Raw genomic sequence first — 22,937 nt, 5'->3', positions numbered from 1 at the left:
AATCAGCTTTCGCCACTGCCCTTGCTTGAACCGCTTCTTTCATGGTGTTTCTGCTTTCGTTTGTTCGCTGGGGCATCAAGGCATCTTTTCCTTTGTTTCCTAAGTATCTTTTTGTCTGTATTTGTGAGACTATGTGTTTGTTTTAGGTTTTATCTTTAGCTAGCAAAATTGTGCAAATACCTTCAAGTGTAATCATATAAGCAGCGGTATGTTCCTATCTCTGCCTTGCAGGTAACGAGCCCTCACCCTTGGGCTCCGTGGAGAGCTACAACCCAGTAAGGCGACGTTGGGAATACGCGGTGCCCATGCCCACCCCGCGCTGCTCGTCTGCGCTCCTGCAGACCCCCGGCATGCTCTTCATCATTGGCGGAGTGTCGCAGGGGCCAAGCAACGCCGTGGAAGCACTCTGCTTACAAGAAACAGTGTGACAATAACGCAACAGTTGATGATTTATTCTTGGAAAGAAGCCACATCACACAGCGTGGACGTAGAAGGTGTTACCCACATGATGGTACACACGTTTTGTTAAAGACACCAAAAAAGGCATCTTTAGTAGATATTTGCTGACGGAGCTACACGGACAAATGCAAACACAGCCTGAATTGTTGGGATTGACGGCGAGACAGTTTGTCTTCTCTGCAGAAGATGCACAAAAACAAGCAAAAAAAAAATAGACACACATAACGGTGTACTAAGAAATCACATGCCTTTGAACTGTTGAGCATTTTTTCAGAATAAAAGCAGGGTACTTTTGTGGATATTCTAAAAGGAACATAGGGCCATATATGAGTCACGCTCTCTGCTGCTGCTGCTGTGGCATTTTTTTCTGTAACACTGTTTTTTCTTAAGGTGGTTGAAGGCTCTAGTTTCTGTTTGGAGGTTAGCATCGCCGAGGAACACAGTGTCAACGTCAGAGGATGTCGGCAGCCTGGATGAGCAGCGCCCTTGGGCAAGGCAAAATTTGTTATGTTTCGCTGCAAAATGGCTCCTTTAATAGTAAAGGTTGTCGACCCCTTGTAACGGCCTTTGTTAGGATTCTGATGGACAAAAGAATGAAAATAAAGTTCTTTTTCCTCCACTTCTGCACCCCTCGTCAATGCCAATCACGTTGTGTGGCAAAGAGAGGAAGTGCTACCAGAGCTGGGGATGCAACTACGGAAGTAGAAGTGAAAGGATAAAATAAGCACACATACAAAGAAAGCAATGAAAATAGAGTAAACAAGATAAGAAAAATAAATAACTCATTGAGATAAAATTCACACAATAACTAAATAATAATAAATTCACACATTTAGAAAATAAAAAATTAAGTGCATTTTTAACTCCGTTACACCCTGACTTAAACAGGAACCGCATTTTGAAGAAAATTGCAATTGCAAATATACAATACATCATGCCACTGTGCATGTCTCAATATAATAAAGTAGAAACATGTGATCAAAAGTTATATGAAATATTGCAGTGGTATATCAATACAACTACAGTAAACCTCGGATATATCGGATTCAATTGTTCCCACTGGTTTTGTCCGATATAAGCGAAATCCGTTATATGCGTATACCGGAAAATGTCCGTTTTACGCATATATCGGATTTATCGGTATATGCGTAAATCGGATTTTATCCGATTAATGGAAATGCATTGGAACGGGACTGGAGATTAGGCGAAACCCATTATAAAAAATCCGATATATGCAATGATTTTTTTATTGGAAATGCATTACAGAAAAATTGGTTCTTTTTTATCTGTCCGTTGTGAGCGAATTTCCGAGTCCGATATATCCGAGGTTTACTGTACTATTTTTAGTTTCTAAAAAAAAACACCACTGCTGAAATCACAGTTAGACAACATGCTATATAACGTTACTGTGTTATGGTATAAGCAGCCATCTTTACACAGATGACAATCAAATGTTGTTTTTTTAGCATTTTTTTATTGATTTTTAAGCTGCAGCATTATAATACAACACATTCAACCATCACCGCGGACAAGTTGTACTTCCCCCCCCTCCTTGGTTTAATGAACGCCAAGAACACAGTGAATTTATTACCTCAACTTGACACGTTTTGAAATAGAAATCATGTCAAGGTGATGCAACCTGGGCAACCTTCTGAAGCGTGAAATTACTTTGAACAAGACACTTGTTGGCATTGTTCCTTATTTATGGACAGGCAATCCCACCATTTTGATCCGTTGCATCACTCCATCTTTGTCTTTTTCCCGATCCAATATGTAGTACATAGTAAATTCTCCTTGCCTCTCTCACGCACCCCCCCTGGCACTTCACCGGGCCCGCTCCACTTTTTGAGAAACACTGCCTTAGTGAGCGTGTTGCAGCTCAGATAGAATGCCAATTGGTTCTTTGTGGTCGTACATAATGTTTATTATTAGACCAGCCATCTGGTGGTTGTGCAGTGTCCCCCCTCTGCTTAAAAGAATCCCTCAAAAGAGTTGTATTGAGTAGTACTGATCCTTTCCTTTTGTGTGTGTGTGTGTTGTTTTTAAAAGCCACAGTGGGTCCATGTTCCATCCATGTGGGGTTACTCCTACCATTGATGTACAACTGTGATTTTCATAGCTAGCGGAGAATAAAGGAGAGCTTGAGGATGATTCATGTGTAGCAAGTTGATAGAAGCCAATTACATGCTGGGGCGTTTAGGCCGACCACGGGAGGATGATGTTGCACACAGGGCTGCATCAATGTCAACGTGCATGTAAATATAGACAGAAGTCAGAAGTCAGAATGAAACACTAACCCACTCTCATGACAGGAACTTCAGTATACATTTTGTGTTTGTGACATATTTGAATGTTTGAAGCGGGTTCAACCTGGGACGAGTATGCACATATTTGATATTCGTGAAAATTGGTATACATGGTGGGAGGAAACCAGAGTACCTGGATAAAGCCCAAGCACACACTGCCACCTATGGTACTGGAGTGGAATTGTTACAAGGACATTTGCTATTGTATTATATTACAATAATACAATAGGGATACTACCTAGCACACACACACACACACCTAACCACTCTTATTTGTGAAGACATCAAGTGGAATTGAGTAAGGTGATGCATTGCAGCATTTTGGGGAGGGGGGTGCCAAAGTGTTGTTTTTTTTTTTTTTTGCATAGGGCCCAGCATTTCTGGCCCCTGCAATGCAGCAAATGGTTCCCCAGCATATCAGCATATATCATTACCTACACCAAACAGTCAGCTCTCAACTAAAAAGGACAGACGGAGAATGTTGATGCATATGTGATGTATCAGCGTTTTTGCCTGTGCTGTGTTATTCTTTCATTTATTTCTTGCACATTTATATGTTTGTGTCGGAAAAAGTTCAGTGCAGGTAGCATCGATATGTTCCTCTAACATTTTTGGTCAAAAAAAAGACCATGATTTGATAGATGAGGATGTTTTTTTTGTGTGTGTGTGTGTTATTTTGTGTTGTGGATTCAGGTTGTGAGGTGACACGTTTAGTGTGATGTTGTTCAGATCTGGTTCCTAAGTGCTTAATTTATAAGGGGGGTGTAACGGTACGTGATAATCTCTGTTTCAGGGTATCTCGGTTTGAAGGTTTGACAGTTTGGTTCGTTTTGTAACAATAACACTTGGAAAAGTGCAGCATTAATAATTCTATCTTGTAGCCGCGCCACACTACATTGATTTTATCCACTTTAATGACGGAAGAGGATTTTCAAGCTCAAGTCACTATTACTTGTTGACAACGTAGATACATGACGATATCGAGAGGCAGTTACATGTCCTGTGCATCAATTTTAATATGACAAAATCAAGCATACATGTACCGATACACCCCATGTTATTTTCATGTTTGGACACATTTTGGGAAATAAGAACAAAGAGTCATCCTATTGTGATTTATTTCTCGTGCTGTACTGTGCTTTCTACAGTGATGAACATGACGGCTTATTGCTTCATGCACAACAGTGAAGTGTTGCTTTGTGTGTGTGTGTGTGTGTGTGTATGGAGTTTTCCAAAAATGACATAAGTGAGATCATTCTACTATTGTTTATGTTGTGTTACAATGCTTTCCTGCCAATGTACTGTGTATTATAATGATATTTGGTCATTGTTGGTACACTGAATATTTTGTCATACTGAAAAAGTACCTTCACTTTTAAGAGCTATTTATAAATGCACAAACCCCCACTAAGCATCACCGCCAAAAATATCTCCAATATCTCATTTTTTATTAATTCAAAACTTTAAAATGTTGCTTTTCATCATATTTTGGTCAAATATTGAAACATGAGAATTCAAACCCACTTTTTTGAGGTCCAAAGCAAACAATGTGTGTTGAATATGACAAGTACAAGGTGTCAAAAGTCATAAAAAATCCCCAAAATAATTTCTCTTTATGATAATAATGCTCATCATATGATGTGTCGGTGCTTGCTGTAATAACAGGTGAATGTGAAACTACATTGTGTTGAACACAACATGTCAAGGCTATGTATTTAAAGACAGCAGTCGACTTATCACTGCAGTGTAGAAAATTATACGCTTCGTCAGTTTGTCACTCAGGTTGATGATGATTATGATTATGATGATGATGATGTGTATAGGCAGCCAGTGGCAGGCTTTGGTTGTCACAGCAGTGCAGTAGTTCAGTGCCTATGCTAAATGTGAGGCAGTGCCTCCAGTCTGACTCTTGTTCTATAATAATAATTAAAAAAATTGACTCGCTGTTTAAAGCTTTGTTTTATTTCTTTCCCGTCTGTGTTACCTGTGAAAACATTTTGAGCTCAGTTATTTTTTTTTATGCATGATGGCACACAATTGTCACCAAAACAATCTACATGCAAATGCTGCAAAGTGAGTCTCCACAAAATGCATAGAAACATACATATTATGTTGAAGGTCATCTAGGATAATAGTTTTAGGACATTTTTCCTGATTTTATGTTACATCGCAGTCAACGTAGGGGAATATTCATCTCTTATACAGTATGTATCAAGCACTTGTTGCTAGGCAGCAAATGTGCATAATAGCGTCAAGTTCACTATGTTGGTTCACGGGTAAATGCCTGAAGAAGGAGAGGCAGAAAGAGTCACAGAATGTCTTTTGCATAACTGTAAAGTGGTTTGGGAGTTACAGTATGATTTAAAAAAAATTATGTTCAATTTTAGCTTAAAAAATGTGCTTTTTGCTCATTACAGTCAATTGTTATCTGCTTAAAATTTTATGAATTTTGAGTTGTGGACTCCTACAGAGCAGCGAGACACAATAACCAGCGCAGTAAGCTTTCTAGATCTTCTGCACCTATTCCAGCAGTGTTTCCTTGGATTTCCTGTTTCTCGTCAAAACGGTCTGTTTTAATTTATTCCACCCATTCTCTGATTGGTCACACTCTCGATGGCTCTTGAGAACTTCAGGACAGCTGCCGAACCCCACTTTTTTTATTTTGTCAGTATAGGATTTGATAATAAATGTGGTGAAAATGCAGTCATTACAAGGGGTACCACTGATTGGGGTGGGAAAAGGCTATTAGCAACTCCAGACATCAGTGAGCTTGTAATTTGCATGCATGCACGAAACACTAACTCTCCTCCATCTATGCACACTACAAAGACTCTGAAACTGGAGCGTTCAGAGCCATCCCAAACTTCTTATAGGGCCAACTTCCAAATGTGCAGACCTCATTACCAGAAACTTTGGCATTGTTTAACACGAGAATATAACATTCTAACTACGTTTATAGGTCAGAAAAATGGAAAAAGCACAATAGGTCCCCTTTAATTTATAATGAGACCGTATGCTGCCATTAGAAACTAGTTTTGTTTTCTGTTTTCTTCTTCCAGTTCAGTCAAACTAGGAAGCCAAAACAGAAAGTAACCATGTACTTGACACAGCACCAAAAATAGATACATGTTTATGAAAGACAAACCTAAAAAAAATCCACCCTTGGAAAATATCTGAAAATAGTGACTTTATCTCCATCACACCTTAAAGGATTAATTATTTCCCATATTACATGAATCATTTCAAAAAGGTTCTAATTAATGTTCATAATGATGTTTCCATTACTCTTGTATTAAATGTCATTCAGTTAGATTTTGCTGCCATCTGGTGGTCAGAACCTTTGCTACATGCTCAAATGTGAGTTTACAACTGCATTGACTGACTTACTTTAATCAGTTTTGATTTGTGCTTATTTTATGCGCCATTTAGGGGAAGAGGTGAACGTTAAAAGTGAATTTCAATATTTATACATTATATAAACAACATGGTCAGGGGGTTACCATAAAAAAAGTCATTTCTCGAGTGTAATGCTGTTGCCAGTGAGGATTTATTGACTGACAGGATGTGATGTCATCGCTGAAAAGAGCTTGGCGGTATTGATTTCAGGTACACGGGTATTGATTTCAGCCTTAAATCAAAGTTCCCAACTGTCTGCTGGGAAAACTGGATCATGACTGGGAATGTTTTTTTTCCTATACACATTTTTACCATTTAAAATGGCTTGTGACAAGGATAATATAATTTTCTTTGAATCCCCTATTTAAAGTTGAGGCTGAATACTTCCAACAAGACAATGACCCTCATGCTAGCTGATGCTAGCTCCCTCATGCTAACTGTTTTTCTCTCCTTAGAACGCACAGAAAAAGGGTACAAGAAGCGAAAGTTTGCTAGTATGTACAACTCTCTGCCTCCAAGCGTTGGACTTTCTTCTGCAGCAGTTGTAGCGCTGATAAAAAGGAAGCAATGTGCCATTTAAATAGACCCGCCTGATTAGAGCAGCTGCGCACTGTGGCTGCCCGTGATATGTTTAGGGGAGTGCTGGTCATCAGACTTTTGGCTTTCAACTATAGCCGGAGTCACCAAAATCACCCCATTCCAGATGCTAGCTCCCTCATGCTAACTGTTTTTCTCTCTTTAGGACGCACAGAAAAAGGTACAAGAATGAAAAGTTTGCTAGTATGGACAAATTAATTTAAATTAAATTAAATTAAAAACCAACAGAACCCTGTCCTCTTCCTCAACCCATTAAAAATACCACTGTGGTATTTATATTACTTTCGCTCGTAGTAGCACCTAATAACAACCTTTTAGAGAAATGTCATGGTGAAGTGAGGATAAATAACACCAGTCACTGCAACTGTAACTATTCACACTCAGTGTGCCAAGAAACGCACCGCAGCAATGCTCTTGATGGTGTTGTCAATCATAAACAACTTGAAGAAAGTGGGGAGTAACCACGTCGCTCTGGGAGGATTAGTGTCTGTTTACTGTGCTGGTAAGTATATATACAACATGTCTGACATAGTGTTAGAAGAAGCACAGCGTACGCTTGAACTCCTGTTACAAAGAGCCTAAGGAAATAGTAATCATGTGAAACTTTTATTGCTGGCTAGTTTGTGAAATGGCTGAGGTGTTGAGTATCAAACTGCATGTTATGTACATACATACATGTACATACACAAAAGAGATGACCGATAACCCAGAGCCTTGCATGCATTTCCAAGAGACGTAACCTCCTGGACCCTGTCCAGGCATCTATCCACCCAATGGGACTCATTTGTGAGCAATGATATGTAAACAAACTATTGTGTGTGATGCATTTCTGCTGCATAAAAGTATAGGATTAAGTCTGCTATGTGGCCAAAATAGATGAAAGCATGGTAAACATGGAGATGGAATTTCTTAATTGCTACATTATTACCCGACCACTCGAGGGACTATATGACTCGTTCGAGTCTATAGCTACAAGAGGGGTCCCAGTTGTGGAGATTTTCCACAACAGACGGCAAGTGTGATATTATTGTTATTATTAATAGTGCTCCCATGTGACCACCAGCAGGCATGGATACTGTAGCTTGCCTACAACTGGGGGAGTATCTGTGTTTGTGTGTAACCGTGTGGAAAGTAATATTTCACGGACTGAGTCAATGAGCAAGGCCATGGCAATGTAATGAAATCACATCTTAGTTTTCACCTGCTTATTTTCCTGTCATTGCAACAAACATGTAGTACTTTTTTCAACTTTTTCCCTTGTAATATTCTTAGTTTATGCCCATAATGTCTTTTTAAAATTGTCATTTTTGTATAGGGTTGCGGGTATGCTGGAGCCTATCCCAACTGACCTCGGGCGAGAGGCAGGGTACACCCGGGGTTACATTTTTTAGCAAAAAATTTGGTTAACTAAAAACACCGTGGACATTAACTGAGGTACCACTGTACTTTATTTTAGTCATTATGATGGTATTTTCACAATAATGAGCTGCAGAGTGGTTAGCGCACAGGCCGCACAGGTAGGAGACTCGAGTTCGATTCCATCCTCAGCCATCTCTGTGTGGAGTTTGCATGTTTACCCCGTGCATGCGTGGGTTTTCTCCGGGTACTCCGGTTTCCTCCCACATTCCAAAAACATGCTAGGTTAATTGGCGACTCCAAATTGTCCATAGGTATGAATGTGAGTGTGAATGGTTGTTTGTCTATATGTGCCCTGTGATTGGCTGGCCACCGGTCCAGGGTGTACCCCGCCTCTTGCCCGAAGACAGCAGGGATAGGCTCCAGCACCCCCGCGACCCACGTGAGGATAAGCGGTAGAAAATGAATGAATTAATTTTACTTTACGGGCTGCACAGCGATCAAGTGGTTAGCACGCAGGCCACACGGGTAGAAGACCCAAGTTCAATTCCACCCTTGGCCATCTCTGTGTGGAGTTTTCCCTGTGCATGTGTGGATTTTTCCGTGTACTCCGGTTTCCGGTATCAATGTTAGTGTGAATTTGTTTATATGTCCCCTATGATTGGCTGGCCACCATCCCCGCGACCCTCGTGAGGATAAGCGGTAGAAAATGAATGAATATTACTTTACTTGTCTGAATCCGACTTTATACAAAACCAGTATTCACAGTTGTTGAGTCAACTGGGACACACGCATGCTTTGCAGTTGGGTTTACATTGGCTTCATCTGTGTTTGTTTGACAAGTCAGGAATATGCAGTCGGCTCAAGGGGTGAGCTGAAAGATGACCGTGCGACTGTAGAACAGCTGAAGCAGAATGCCAAGAGATTATTCAATAGAAAGCAGCTATGGAAAGTAAAGAAGATGAGAAGGGGATGAAAACAGAGAGCTGAAACTCGGTTAATGTTCTATAGACCCAAAAAGTCATGTGATGAAAGTCACCCACTGTCCTGTTTTGACTTACAGCCAGCGATTGAGTTAAATTAAAACAAAAGCTAGGAAATGGTTAGCACTTAAAAAGAGCAAAGCTACTATTACGTCCTATAGTGGGTGTGGCTGCTTTGTGTGTTTTTCTTTTTTGCCTTCTCTGCAGGGTGGTGACACACCTGAAAAGTGCACCTATCTTTTTTGAGTTGCGTCAAATCCTGACATACTATGTCAGACACACGTGAGAATTGCCACACTAGCCACGTTTACATGGACCCAAAATTCCAGTTCCATTCGGGTTATTTGCTCAAACGGAAAGAATGTAACCTTTGTATACACCTCATTCCGAAAGAAAATTGCCAATCCGAATGTATATATAATCGGATTCACAGGGGTGGAATATTCCTTTCCCCAATCCGATTGAGATACCTTGTACCCGTTCAATCGGAAAGTTGTCAGGGTGCGTTCTTTCAGCGCATGCTCAGCTGCGACATAACACGCAGACGTCTCTCAGGTTTTAAAAATGGCAGCAAGCAGTCATCACTGGACTACAGCGGAAAGTTTGTTTTTGATACAAACTTTAAAAGAACTGAACATTCAAGTTGCTGCTTTAAAAAAAAGCGTAGCAACTGTCCCAACAACCGTGGTAATCACACTCTCGTCCGCCATCTTCGATGAATCATGTGATGTTGTTTACATTTTACTGCGTATGCCCCCTTGACTATTTTGTTTGATTATAGCGGTGCATGTTGACAGGAGATTGGAATATTCCTTTCCATGTATACAATATATATAAGAGGACAATCTCCTCATGTAAACGTGGCTGCAGATTCAAATAGAAACGATTTGAAAGCTATGCCCGTCTGTCGTGACACGTCTGGTGTGAATTGAGGGTTAACGTCAGATCTTCACGCAGGGAGTCTGAACAATCGTCATTAAAGGGGACCTATTACCAGCTACACATGATCTTCCAGAATCTGCACCTATTCAGTTGTATTTCTTTGGATTTTGTGGTTTCAGCGTCTGTTTTAATGTATTTTTAATATATGTACTTTATGCTCTGCTGTTTGCTGATGCAAAACAAATTGAAAAGCTTTGATTCTGTCCTGACCAGTTAAAGTTTTAGCACATTGCCACACAGAATTCAGGCTAAGATTGATGCAGGACAGTGACCTTGGCGGTCACATAAAGCCGATGCAGGCACATCTCAACCACTGATTGTAGTGTTGGTGCCAGGCTGTTGTTAAGTAAACAGAATACAGTTCAAGAAAGTTTGCATGCTGCAGGGCTTTGCTTTGATAATTTATTACATGAGTGATACATTTCTGGCCCAGCCAATGCATGACTCAGCTTGAAAGTAAATCTGAATATGAAACGATGCAAAGTTGAAAACTGCTTGTAGTACTGAACACAGTGCTTTTGAGAAAAGTACAGTCAACAAGGCTGACACATTATTGTTATATTTATTGCAATATTTGCATGAATCACCAACTTCACACAGTTCATTAAAAACAACGAAAATACATATAGCAACTTCTACAGCTTTAACTCTGAGTAAGGATACAATTTAGAGGGTTGAACAGATACAGATCAGATAGTGGTCTACTCGCTCATCATCTTCTTTTAGGTCCAAAATTATTCTTTCTCTTCTGTCTGAAGCTGCTCCATCCCATGTTCCGTTTTAAGCCAGGCCTTCTCCATATATTCTCTCACCTCCCCAACAGTAGACCTCTTTTCTGCGTCCAGAGCCAAGAGTTTTCCAAATAACTCCATGGCTTCTGGAGTGAACCTTTTCCACAGAGGTGGAATGTCATCCTCTGCGTTGGCACTGTCTCCCAAATTGGACCAGTCAACAAACTCCTTATAGAAGTCATCTGAGTCCAAGCAACGGTCCCATGGGAAGTATCCCGTGAGGATGCAGAATATAACCACCCCAAAAGCCCATGTGTCCAGACTTGGTTCCACACTCAGCGGAGGAGCGGTGACTTCTTTCTGGCCCTCCAGTAAAGCAACGGTGCAAAGCTCAGGGGCCATGTAAGGAAGGGTCCCTGTAATGTAGCTGATCAGAGTGCCCTTCTTCTGGGCCAGGCCAAAGTCTGCCAGCTTGACCTGGCTGCAGTGATGATCCAGCAGAAGGATGTTCTCAGGTTTGACGTCTCGGTGGACAAGGCCCCGGCTATGGATGAACTCCAAAGCGCTGGCAATCTGGAGGACACAACGTTTAACGGAGGACTCAGGGATGCCCACCTTAAATGGAAAAAACATGGATAGGACATGTTAAAGTTAATAACTACACAGAAATATGACACACATGCCTAAATTTATGTGCAAACTAGGGATGAGCGAGTACACCACTATCTCTATTTGTATCTGTATCTGTACTTGGAATGGGCGGGATAGAAACCGAAGTTGGGTAAATGTGTGGGGTAGAAACTGGAAGTCTTAATCTGCACATTATTTTAAGTGTGAAATTAACATGGTTGCTTTATTTATTGTTTATTAACCAGTTATGTACGTACTGTGTATGTGTGTAAGTGGTTTGTCCGGCTTAGTTTTTGTTTAATTTTTAGAATCAACTCTTCTACAATTTCAGTTACGATGTATACAAAAAACGAAAAAAAGCTTTTTCAGCAAATGAATAGCACGTACATCTTTTTTTGCAATGATCTAGTTTTTGTATCGATCTGATAATAAAAGCACCACAAGCGACTGCTTGCCTGCATGCAGCCAAAGTTCCTCCTCCGCTAAAAGTGCGACTTTGCGTCTTCATGCTCCCAAATCTGCACTAAGGCTGTACTCACATCAAGTATGGATCCCCAAATTTTGCACCAATTTTTGCAATTAGACAGCACGCACTTGGAAGTACAAAGTACAAGTACAAAGTATACAAAAACAATGAGGATTTCCCTTACGGATATGGATAATTGAGTTGTACTCTTTTGATACTTTTTTTTGTGAAAAATTCATTATCCTTAGCGGATAACAACCAACTTCACCTTAGGCTGAATGACAGCAAACAGGTCCCGCCCAATGACGAGCTCCTGGGCAAAGCAGTAGTGTTCATTTGACTGGAAGGCGATGCCAAAGAGGCCCACAATGCAGGGGTGGCACGACAGATGCAAGGAGATACAGTACTCTCGCAGGAAACCCTGTAGCTTTGTTGAAGTCTTGGGCATTACTTTCAAGGCCATTGGAGTCCCTGGGTAGCATCCATACAAAATAAAAACCCTCGATTGACTGGAATCAAGTCAAAGCAAAGTTCTACCTCTGAAGCGATGTGTGACCAGCAGCACTTTGCCATACTTTCCTCGGCCGATCTCCTTGATGACGTTGAAGTGTTCTTGGATCTCCAGTTTACCGAGGCTCTGGGCCGTCAGCTCAATCAGCTCATCAATCAGGCTGCTGTCAGCCAGGCCTAAATCAATCATTGCTAGCTCAGCTTACAAAAAAGAAAACAAAAACAATTTAAACATTTGAACATTACAGGAGAACTGCATTTTTTGTAGCCAACAATTCATCAGAAAAAGTAAAAAAAAATTCTAAAAAAAAATACGTATCTAATTTAAGCACATTACTTCATGCAAAATTTTGTTGTTGAACATCTCAGAATTCAACAGGAAATGCGGGCCCGAAGCATTGGAATGGAAAACAGTGACAAAGAACATTGTGACTTATAAATGTTTTTACGACTTACAACATATAATTGTATAATATCTGTTTACATTGACATGCTAACATGTCATTAAAACAAAACTGTTATTAAAACATTTATTGTACTGTGCAGTATCCTACCCCTCCATCTGGTACTTTAACAATCAGTAACTGTTACATTTGTTCACTTCCTGCTTTCCTAATATAGTTTAAGGTTTTTAAAAAAAAAATTATTTTATTTTTTGTCCCGTACCGAAGTACGAGGTGATATGACTATACAATGACATAATGGGTACCATAGTAAGTGTCAATATAGTGATATATATAGCACATCATGACTGGTTCAACACTCTTCATCCTTGTATTTAGCAAACATCAACTGCTTGTATTGTTTCTTGAATTGGCTCATCGTTGTGCATTGTTTGACTTCCTTACTCAATCCATTCCATAGTTTGTTTCCACATACTGAAATGCTATGGCTTTTTAACGTAGTCCTAGCATATAAGTGTTTCAAATGTAGTTCTTCCCTGAGATCATATTTCTTCTCTTTTAGGTAATTGGTTATTTTTAGCCTTATGCATTATTTTAGCTGTTTGAAGATGAACTATATCAGCAAGTTTAAGTATTTGCGATTTTAGAAATAAGGAGTTAGTATGTTCTCTGTAGGCATTATCAATTATCCTTACTGACCTTTTTTGCAGTACATTTAATGGATAATTATACAGGTATTTATATATGTCATGGAGAAATTCAACGAGAAAACAACAGCAAAGCACTAAAAATACCTTACTTATTATTCGCTGCTTTTACCTGCAAGATATAAATTCTAAACTGCAAAGTCAAACCATGTGTCTTACCTGAGAGAGATCACAAACCTTGTGGCAGAAAGAGTATATGGAAGCCAACAGTGCCTGTGCTGTATGTTCTTCACATCCACTCCTGCTGCTTGGATGAACATGCCGGTGGACCTGAGAGCTTTCCCCCTGCCCAGCACATAGCTCAACTCTCAGTAGCTACAATGAGAACATCTGACACTTTGACAACTGATTACAAACTGTCTCTCCAAAGGGCACTTGTGCTTACTCTCATACCAACACACACATACATGCACGCTGTTGGAACATAGTTATATTTTGTTGTGAATGCACCCAGTGAAGGCTTTAGTAGCTAGTACATGGTGATGTGCTATTATGCAGGGACAAATACTGCATTTAAATTAATGTGTGCAGTTCCATGCATGATACCGCATAGAATTAGCATTGCAAATCAATATGCGGTGATGTTCATGTATAGAGTTTTTTTTGCGATATGGACCAAAAACTCATATCCCGATATATTTAGGGTGAAACGTCCTCACTTCTGTGATGTCACTTGACAATAATAATAATAATAATAATACAAAACGTATGAGAAATAATAAGATGGGCTGCATTGCTTTGCCTCAATAAAGACTACTATGGCAGGAATCAAATACAACTTTATTTATAAAGCGTTTTTCATACATGAAAAAAAATATTAAAAAGACGGTTTGGCAAAAATAGATTATCTTGAAGATTATTTTAAGTCTGAAATTCACATAGATTGATCAGAAGTTGCTATATTTCTTATTCTTTAATCATTTTTAACGAGATGTGAGAAGTTGGTGATTCATGCAAACACGGCAAAAAGGGAAATGATCAATAATTAATAGTCAGCGTTGTTGAGTATATTTTTCTCAAAAGCGCCGCCTTCAGTACGACAAGCAGTTTTCCAACTGACTTTATATCAGCAGCCAAAGCAAAAAACACTGTCAGCAACTGTCTTGTTAAATGCACCGTGTACATTATGAAGTTTAAGACATACCGAGAGGGGTGTAATATTGTCGCACGCTGATTCCAGTCAAGCATGCAGGATGCTTGATGCCGCTCTTGTGCTACTGTGTAAGTGTACCTAATGTTGTGACCAGTTTTTTTTTAATGTGGGTGCCAGACGTGCTCCAAAGTTTTACTATGAAAATACCAGTATTCATTGTTAGAGAGGAAAAACATGTTATTATATACCCCCAAAAATCTCCATAATAGACGACCTTCATAGCTAGCATAGCTTAACTAACTCCCCTTCAAACTCGCACATCACTGCATGTCATTCTCATGAATCATCAGAGTTTAAATGCAGGCCTTCTCAATAACACTAAGAACATGTTGATTTAAGACATTACACTTGGAAAGGTAGAAAAGGATCCCTCTACAGCACAGTGGGAATGTTGCCCTGATGACCCCCGAGTCGGACGACATGCATGCCCTCATGCGGTGGTTACGCTCACACAAACAAATCCCCCTGCGGCGTACTGCTTACAGCTTTGGTTGCAGCTTAATGGAGTGTTCTTGGCTACACTTTGTGTGTGTGTGTGTGTCACATTTTGTGTAAAGTCATTCACCACCGCGACCCTTGGGATCTATTCTCGGTCTATGGGCGTCAACACGTATGGCACAAAGAAAGAGATACGTTACTAGGATCCCGGAGGGGGAATCATCAGATGTCACTCAACAACGCTAACTCTGAGCTTGGTTTGCAAACGTCAGTTATTTTTTTACTTTATGAGCATGATGGACAGATGCATAGACATCATACTGATTTCGGAAAGTTGGGAAACATTTTTCTTCACTAAGGATCAGAGATACTGTACTGTACATACCACCTTGTTCAAAAGTGTCCTGCATCACATGTGTCTGTACGATGTTTTGACTAGTTTGCACACACTCGATTTCATTGGAACGTGTGAGTGAATGAGAGTGGTTTGTACAAAGGTGAAATCCTTCTCATACCACAAAGTAAAATCAGGACACATTCCAAGGCACTTAGCATAAGCACCTGCTGTAGAAGTAAAAGGTCCATTTAGCACCACTGATGCGTCTCAGAATAGGACTTGGATGGAAGCAACCAAGTCTAGCCTACATAACGTTGTACCATACAATTGACATTTACTCACTAGCAAATTTACATTAAAAAAATCAACAAAAACGGGAAAAATAGAACCAAAAGCAGACATAAGGAACACATCTTTAGCTTCCTCTACTGGTATAACATTTTGGACCACTTTTGGGACAAATCTGTCACAATTCACAACAGTTTTGTTTTGTTTCACTTTGTAAGCCTTAGTTCCTGCTTTCATGCTCTTATTTTGTATTATTTCCTGTATTGGTCTGTTCTGTTTTCCGTCACTCTTTCTTTTTCTCCTATGCGCACCTATTTGTAATTGTTAATTGTAGTATTTAATTCAGCCGGGTGCGTCTTCCTTGGTTGGTGCATTGACCATTTTATGTGCTGCAGGCCAGTGATTCTCTTTATCTACACTCCTATTTTAAATAGAACTAGAAAATTCCCGCTGAAATTTTGATGGGCTTGCCACCTGTGCTGTGAACGGCTACCGTGCCAGCACCTAGCAAGACAACCTCAAGTACTGAAAAGGTTGATGCAGTCACATAGTGTCTCCACATCATGCCATGTGTCCATTTGCCTTTAGACATTAGTAAATTAGCTTGAATGCTAACATGCTAACGGTTACCATGCTAGCACCTAGCAAGACAGCCTCAGGTCCCGAAAAGCTTGGGCAGGCCCAAAGTGTCCCCACATCATGCCATGACTGTATTTGCCTTTAGACATGAGTAAATTAGCTAAAATGCTAGCATGCTAACATTCATCATGCTAGCACCTAGCAAGAGACCCTCAAGTTTAGAAAGTGCCAAGGTCGTCCTATGACATCCCTACATCATGCCATGTGTGTATTTGCCTGTAGACATGAGTAAATTAGCTTAAATGCTAACATGCTAACGGCTACCATGCTAGCACCTAGCAAGAGAACCTCAAGTTTAGAAAGCGCCAAGGTTGTCCTTTAACCTCCCTACATCATGCCATGTGTGTATTTGCCTCTAGACATGAATAAATTAGCTTAAATGCTAAAATGCTAGCAATTAGCATTTAGCCACAGAGAGAGTTGAGAAGTTTATCTAAAAAATGAGCCGTTAATCACGTTGGGGCTTGCTCAGTAATGCAAGCCCCATAGACTGTGGCTCAGTCTATGGGGCTTGCATTACTGAGCAAGCCCATAATAAAAGTTTTTACTTGCATTTGGTCCTCATTTCTGCATCCTGGGGTTGCATCGCAATGCTGACATGCCGCACCGTGACAAAATCCAATCAAAAGTTGTTATGCAACAAAGACAAATAAGCATTAAGTTATACATGTGGTGTGAATGGTTATTTGTCTATATGTGCCCTGTGATTGGCTGGCCACCAGTCCAGGGTGAACCCCGCCTCTTACTCGAAGACAGCTGGGATAGGCTCCAGCATGCTCATGACCCTTTTCAAGAATACCTTTTTTCAAGAAAAAATGACAATATTTTCAAGAAAAAAGTACATTTTCAAAATATATATATATATTTGTACTTATTTTTGAGACAAAAAATGCATTCCTTCAGTGCTCCACTAATGCTTGGAAGGTCATGCTGACACATAACTGTGTTTTCATTTGTAGGCCAAATGAATACAATAAAATCAGGAAGTGATTTTGGGTGGCTTTTACAGAAAAAGGGAAGCAAAAGCAGGCTTGGTGTCAAGGTGTTACCTTTTTCCGACAGTCATCTTCCTTTTTCTCATATTATGAGTACCGGTATAATTCTCCAGAGAAGAGAAGGGTGCTTTACCATGAATTGATGCATTCACACAATACTACGTACACTGTATTGATATTACATATACTTTTTTTAATTTGGGGGTGAAGAGAGAAATAGATAGAAATAGATATTGTTTTAGGTAACTACAAATTATTTTTAGTAGGTTACACAAATCTGCAAAAAGTTCATATTAATCAAAAATTACAAATTAAATAAGCTGAAAACACAGATAATGCAACTGGCAATCAACATTTATAAGTACAACTTTTAAGAGAATTTTAAGTTAACTGTACTTATACCAATTAATTATTTTGAGCATTCGGATTTACAGTGTATATTTACATGTATAATATCATTTAATGAACGGCTATTAATAATTAATATATTTAATATATTGCCTGCATGTATTTTCTTGTACAAGCTTTCAATGCAATAGTAGTTACTATCTTCTATACTGTAGGCTAATAAAGTATACATTGATATTTTTTGGTGGTAGAAAATCCTCACACATTATGAGGTTTAACCAGCAGGGGGCACTCTAACATAAGTGAAACATTTGCCATTTTTACCCCCCTTTTAGGTATGCATAACAATTCCATAAACTAACTTTATTCAAGATAACTGTCAATTTTTCAAAAGCATCAGTGGAAAGAATGGAACAAAAACCAATATCTCTTCCACCCAGAGGAGTTTTGCTATCTGATCATGAGACCACATACTTCCTATTTCTCGTAAACCCAGTGGTGTTTTTTTTTTCTTTCTAGAAACCCCTCAGTCTCACCACAGCCCACATTACTTCTTCTCCACAAAGTGAAATGTCAACGTGTGTGAGTGTTTATGTGCGTTCCACTTAAGGTCACAGCTTTCACACGCAGCACGATCATCATTTGTAACGACGACGACCATAACAATAATAATGTCTCTATTGGTAGTTGACATAATGATTGACTCAATTATCTAATCGAATATAATTTAAAGTTTGACTTAACTAAATGAACATATATGCAGTTTAAACGGGAATGTGTTAGCTTGACATTGTACAGCATCTCATTCCATATGGACAAGATGCTGATAAGAGAGGGAAGGTGGCTCCTTTGGAATCTCCAGAATGGAACCTCTGGAGGGTCTCAGGCTACACCCTCATTTTTTTTAGGAATTTGGCCTCGACCTATAGTGCATTGCTCAAAACCGAACTGATATTCTGGAACCATGATAATACTATTGTAGCTTATGATCACATTTTGACCTTTGACCTTCTTATCAAGATTGAAATCCCAGTTTATTAGAGGCAAATCATTACATGTAATAAACACTTATACTGTAAAATAGCAAGGTCATGTTCCAACATGAAGCAACTTTTTATTATTGATCTCCAATCAGTGATCTACTGCAGTCATGACTTCCCCAAATTATTCCACAACATTATTCATTTATTTTCTACCACTTTTCCTCACGAGGGTCGCGGGGGTGCTGGAGCCTATCCCAACTGTCTTCAGGCAAGAGGCGGGGTACACCCTGGACTGGTGGCCAGCCAATCACAGGGCACATATAGACAAACAACCATTCACACTCACATTCATACCTATGGACAATTTGGAGTCGCCAATTAACCTAGCATGTTTTTGGAATGTGGGAGGAACCAAACATAAACATTCCAAAAAATGTAAATATTATTTATGTCTTAATTGTTTATGCCTTAAATGTATTATTTTCTGTTATGTTTACTATAAATGTGTGTAAAAGTGATTATAGGGGTGTTATTTCATGTCGAGGGGTCTCTAATAATGTTCATTCATTCATTTATTAATTCATTTTCTACCGCTTATCCTCACGAGGGTCGCAGGGGTGCTGGAGCCTATCCCAGCTGTCTTCAGGCAAGAGGCGGGGTACACCCTGGACTGGTGGCCAGCCAATCACAGGGCACATATAGACAAACAACCATTCACACTCACATTCATACCTATGGACAATTTGGAGTCGCCAATTAACCTAGCATGTTTTTGGAATTAGCGCGCAGACCTCACAGCTAGGAGACCAGGGTTCAATTCCACCCTCGGCCATCTCTGTGTGGAGTTTGCATGTTCTCCCCATGGGTTTTCTCCGGGTACTCCGGTTTCCTCCCACATTCCAAAAACATGCTAGGTTAATTAGCGACTCCAAATTGTCCATAGGTATGAATGTGAGTGTGAATGGTTGTTTGTCTATATGTGCCCTGTGATTGGCTGGCGACCAGTCCAGGGTGTACCCCGCCTCTCGCCCAAAGACAGCTGGGATAGGCTCCAGCACCCCCGCGACCCTCATGAGGAAAAAGCGGTAGAAAATGAATGTTTTTGGAATGTGGGAGGAAACCGGAGTACCCGGAGAAAACCCACGCATGCACGACTCCATGCAAACATGCAAACTCCACACAGAGATGGCCAAGGGTGGAATTGAACCCTGGTCTTCTAGCTGTGAGGTCTGCGCACTAACCACTCACGCCATGCCGCCCCAGCTGACATTAATGACGTTCAATTAATTTTGTAAGCAACATCATAAACATTACATAAGGTTGATTTAACACAGTGACATACTTGGACTCAACTGTGTGTCTCACAATAAAAAAGAAACACTAAACATCCACATTCACACCCAGAAGCCAAGTAGTAAGTGCATAAATATTACATTTAGGGCCACTTTTTCACATTCGCTAGAAGAAATGCCAAAAACTGTCAAACTGGGTTGCTCCCCTCATGCCGGGTTGCCTTGGCAACACACAAGTATGACTCCCAGCCAAATTCTGCAGTGAGGATGGAGTCCCACAGCATGAAAACCTAGCTAAACATACAGGCCCTCATTCTTTCAGCAGACATAAGACATCTGTTTGCGTACTATGTGCTGTATTTTTATAACCACGCTAAATAAGTCCACATATGGACAAATATTCTTGGACAACGAAGAATATGCCCCTGAGGTTTGATGTCTTGTGGGAAGAAAAAAAAAAGTCTTACTCCTGCTGTTATTACCGTCTTCAATGGGAGGAGGGATGGTGGGAGAAGATGAAGAGAGTCCGCAAAACGGAAGATCGAAGTTCTGATGGCAGCCTTTCGGTGTTGCTGAATTTTTTTTAACTAGATCTGGCAACATTTCAACTCCCATTAATGATATAGCGACAAATCTAGCAACTTTTTTGGTGTCATTAGGGAATTTTTTGGTATTTGGGGACTTAACAGTGAAAGCACGTATTTTGATAATGTTATGGTGTTGGTCTTCAAAGTATTATTTCATAGTGCGTTCTCATTTTTATGTCAGGGAGGTCTGTCAGCTGTTAAAGATGAAAGAAATCTTGAAAAGGATTCTCTCCTTTGTGCTCCTAAATTTGATATGCCATCACAATTGAGAGACAAACGTCTGAGTTCCATGAGACACACTCAAACCTAATGACCCCCCCCCCCCCCATCACATGCCTTCAAATTCATGTTGACCCCAATTTCACCATGCCCTTCCAGTTCTCTTTGGGAGTCCCTGCATCAGCTGTAATGGGATGTGACGGATGTTTGAGGGAAGCGCTGTGAGAAAACGCTACTTTGTATGGTCTGGCGTCTGGACTCTCCATGGGAAGGAGAGCCGGGTCCGGCCTCCAAGCCTCCCTTCTCCCTCTGGGGGTCTTTCTCCAGTGGCTCTTCTTCCCATTTACCTTCTCTTGTTTGACAACATTCTTGCCCGGCTTGTCCTCCCTTCTCTTCTCTTCTCGCTTCATACATTATTCCCGACAATTGTCTTTTGTTTCTCAGATCTGACAGGAGTCCGAAGCATGGAATGCTGCTGGCAGCCCCCCCCTTGCATCTCTTCTGAAATTCCCAGGCTGGGTCATTGTGGGTGGGATTGAGCGATCGGAGAGGTCATAACCAGGGAAGTGAACTAGGAAGTTTTTCCAAGGGTTTGACTTTTTGACACATCCAGATTGTGTGGCCAAAGAGCTGTGATGCATTCGAGTGACTTGTACCACCATAAGTACTATACTACTTGTTGGTTGAGCCTAGCCGAGCTGACTTTTGTGCACCAGTCAATCATATGTGTATTGATTATGAGACATGATCAAGTGATGCCATTATTTTTGAATATATTAAAATTTGCAATAGTCTAATGCTAATTCTTGTTGGTTAAATGTGGAATTAAGTAAAGTGAGGGTGCACACACACACACACACACACACACACACACACACACACACACACTCAAACATTAGTGATGACTGGTTTGGTGGCTCCAACAGTCAGCACCGATGAAAAGATCTGTGTGTGGCAGTCGCTGCCATTCCAGGGTCTCGTTTTTTTTTTCCTCCTGAGTCTTTTGTGTCTCTTCCAAGCAGAGCAAGTTCAGTCAGCCACAAAGGGAGTGGCAAGAGGAGGGAAAGTGAGGCTCAACGCTTCTTTCTTTGTTGCACTTCAAAGGCTACTCGGGTGCCAATCATCCTGTTTGGGCCAACAAAAAAAGTCTTGAAAAGTTTTTTCTGACATGCACACATGCTGCGTTGAGAGTCAAGAGGAGAATTTTTAAGGAGATGATGCCAGACTTGGATGCAACAGTGATGTTCAAACATGACTGAATGAGTGTAGTTGATACAAAAGGGCACTTTTTTTTTTACTGACAAACATGGAAGTGTAAAACTTCTAAATTTATATGCTAGGACTACGTTAAAAAGCCATAGCATTTCAGTATGTGGAATCAAACTATGGAATGGATTGAGTAAGGAAGTCAAACAATGCACAACGATGAGCCAATTCAAGAAACAATACAAGCAGTTGATGTTTGCTAAATACAAGGATGAAGAGTCTTGAACCAGTCATGATGTGCTATATATATCACTATATTGACACTTACTATGGTACCCATTATGTCATTGGATGGTCATATCACTTTGTACTTTGGTACGGGACAAAAAATTAAATAAAAGTAAAATAAAGTAAAAAAAAAAAAAACTTAAACTATATTAGGAAAGCAGGAAGTGAGCAAATGTAACAGTTACTGATTGTAAAAGTACCAGATGGAGGGGTAGGATTTAATAAGCTTTGCTTCTTCCTACTCCTTTTGGACATGTGGAACTGTGAACTGATTATGTGATGCATTCAATTGTAATCTGATGCATGTTCAAATGAAATTAAACCATTACCATTGCCACCCAACATTTATATCAAGAAGGTATATCTGAATAATAAATAATACACATAGCAACTTCTGTCAATCAATCCAAATAAATTTCAGACCTACTACACTCAAATTTGCATTATTTTAAAACACAAACATATTTAAAAAAAACTACAGATTTTTGTGCTGGGGGTGTCACAGATCACTAAGGCGACCACATTAATTTGCAACAATGTGTGCATGAAGTGCTTGACCCCAATGAAACCCCCCCACAGTGTTGTTTGGGAAGTAAATCAAACCACCACTGACAGGGTGAGCGGTACAACAATCAGTTGAAGGCTTAGCGAGAGCGAAAGAGCGAAAAATTAGAAGA

At 40.1% G+C, this 22,937-nt stretch overlaps 2 protein-coding genes across 4 annotated transcripts in view; one reads left to right on the top strand and one right to left on the bottom strand.

Annotated features, from left to right (window-relative positions):
• The window catches only part of LOC131137131 (kelch domain-containing protein 8B-like), a 65,452-nt gene extending 61,243 nt beyond the window's left edge, over window positions 1–4,209 (top strand). The window contains exon 7 of the mRNA XM_058084711.1: window positions 232–4,209. Coding sequence (XP_057940694.1) covers window positions 232–428 — 197 coding nt within the window. The 3' untranslated portion in view covers window positions 429–4,209. The remainder of the gene's footprint in view (window positions 1–231) is intronic.
• A 6,393-nt stretch (window positions 4,210–10,602) lies between these two features.
• On the bottom strand, window positions 10,603–16,300 carry si:dkey-8e10.3 (serine/threonine-protein kinase SBK1). 3 transcript variants are annotated; one of them, XM_058084343.1, is made up of 4 exons: window positions 13,647–16,300; window positions 12,404–12,577; window positions 12,135–12,337; window positions 10,603–11,385 (listed from the first exon to the last, which is right to left on the bottom strand). In XM_058084343.1, the coding sequence occupies exons 2-4, from the start codon at window positions 12,564–12,566 to the stop codon at window positions 10,774–10,776; spliced, it is 978 nt and encodes a 325-aa protein (XP_057940326.1). In that variant the 5' UTR covers window positions 12,567–12,577; window positions 13,647–16,300; the 3' UTR covers window positions 10,603–10,773. The 3 variants fall into 3 exon arrangements, with proteins under 3 accessions (XP_057940326.1, XP_057940328.1, XP_057940325.1); XM_058084345.1 differs by having other exon boundaries at window positions 13,665–16,300; XM_058084342.1 differs by having other exon boundaries at window positions 12,404–16,300.
• Window positions 16,301–22,937: the final 6,637 nt, after the last annotated feature.

The sequence above is a fragment of the Doryrhamphus excisus genome, chromosome 10 (assembly GCF_030265055.1).
Source record: "Doryrhamphus excisus isolate RoL2022-K1 chromosome 10, RoL_Dexc_1.0, whole genome shotgun sequence".
Taxonomy (NCBI): domain Eukaryota; kingdom Metazoa; phylum Chordata; class Actinopteri; order Syngnathiformes; family Syngnathidae; genus Doryrhamphus; species Doryrhamphus excisus.
Note: the sequence above shows the minus strand (reverse complement) of the source record. Positions and strands in the feature narration are given on the sequence as shown.

What these genes read in the sequence shown, in the direction of transcription:
- si:dkey-8e10.3 (XM_058084342.1), bottom strand. Translation starts at nt 12,566, where the DNA reads ATGATTGATTTAGGCCTGGCTGACAGCAGCCTGATTGATGAGCTGATT. An exon ending in GGTCACACATCGCTTCAGAG is followed by an intron (nt 12,338 to 12,403) that starts GTAGAACTTTGC and finishes GATGCTACCCAG; the next exon opens with GGACTCCAATGGCCTTGAAA. An exon ending in TTGCTGTCATTCAGCCTAAG is followed by an intron (nt 11,386 to 12,134) that starts GTGAAGTTGGTT and finishes TTTCCATTTAAG; the next exon opens with GTGGGCATCCCTGAGTCCTC.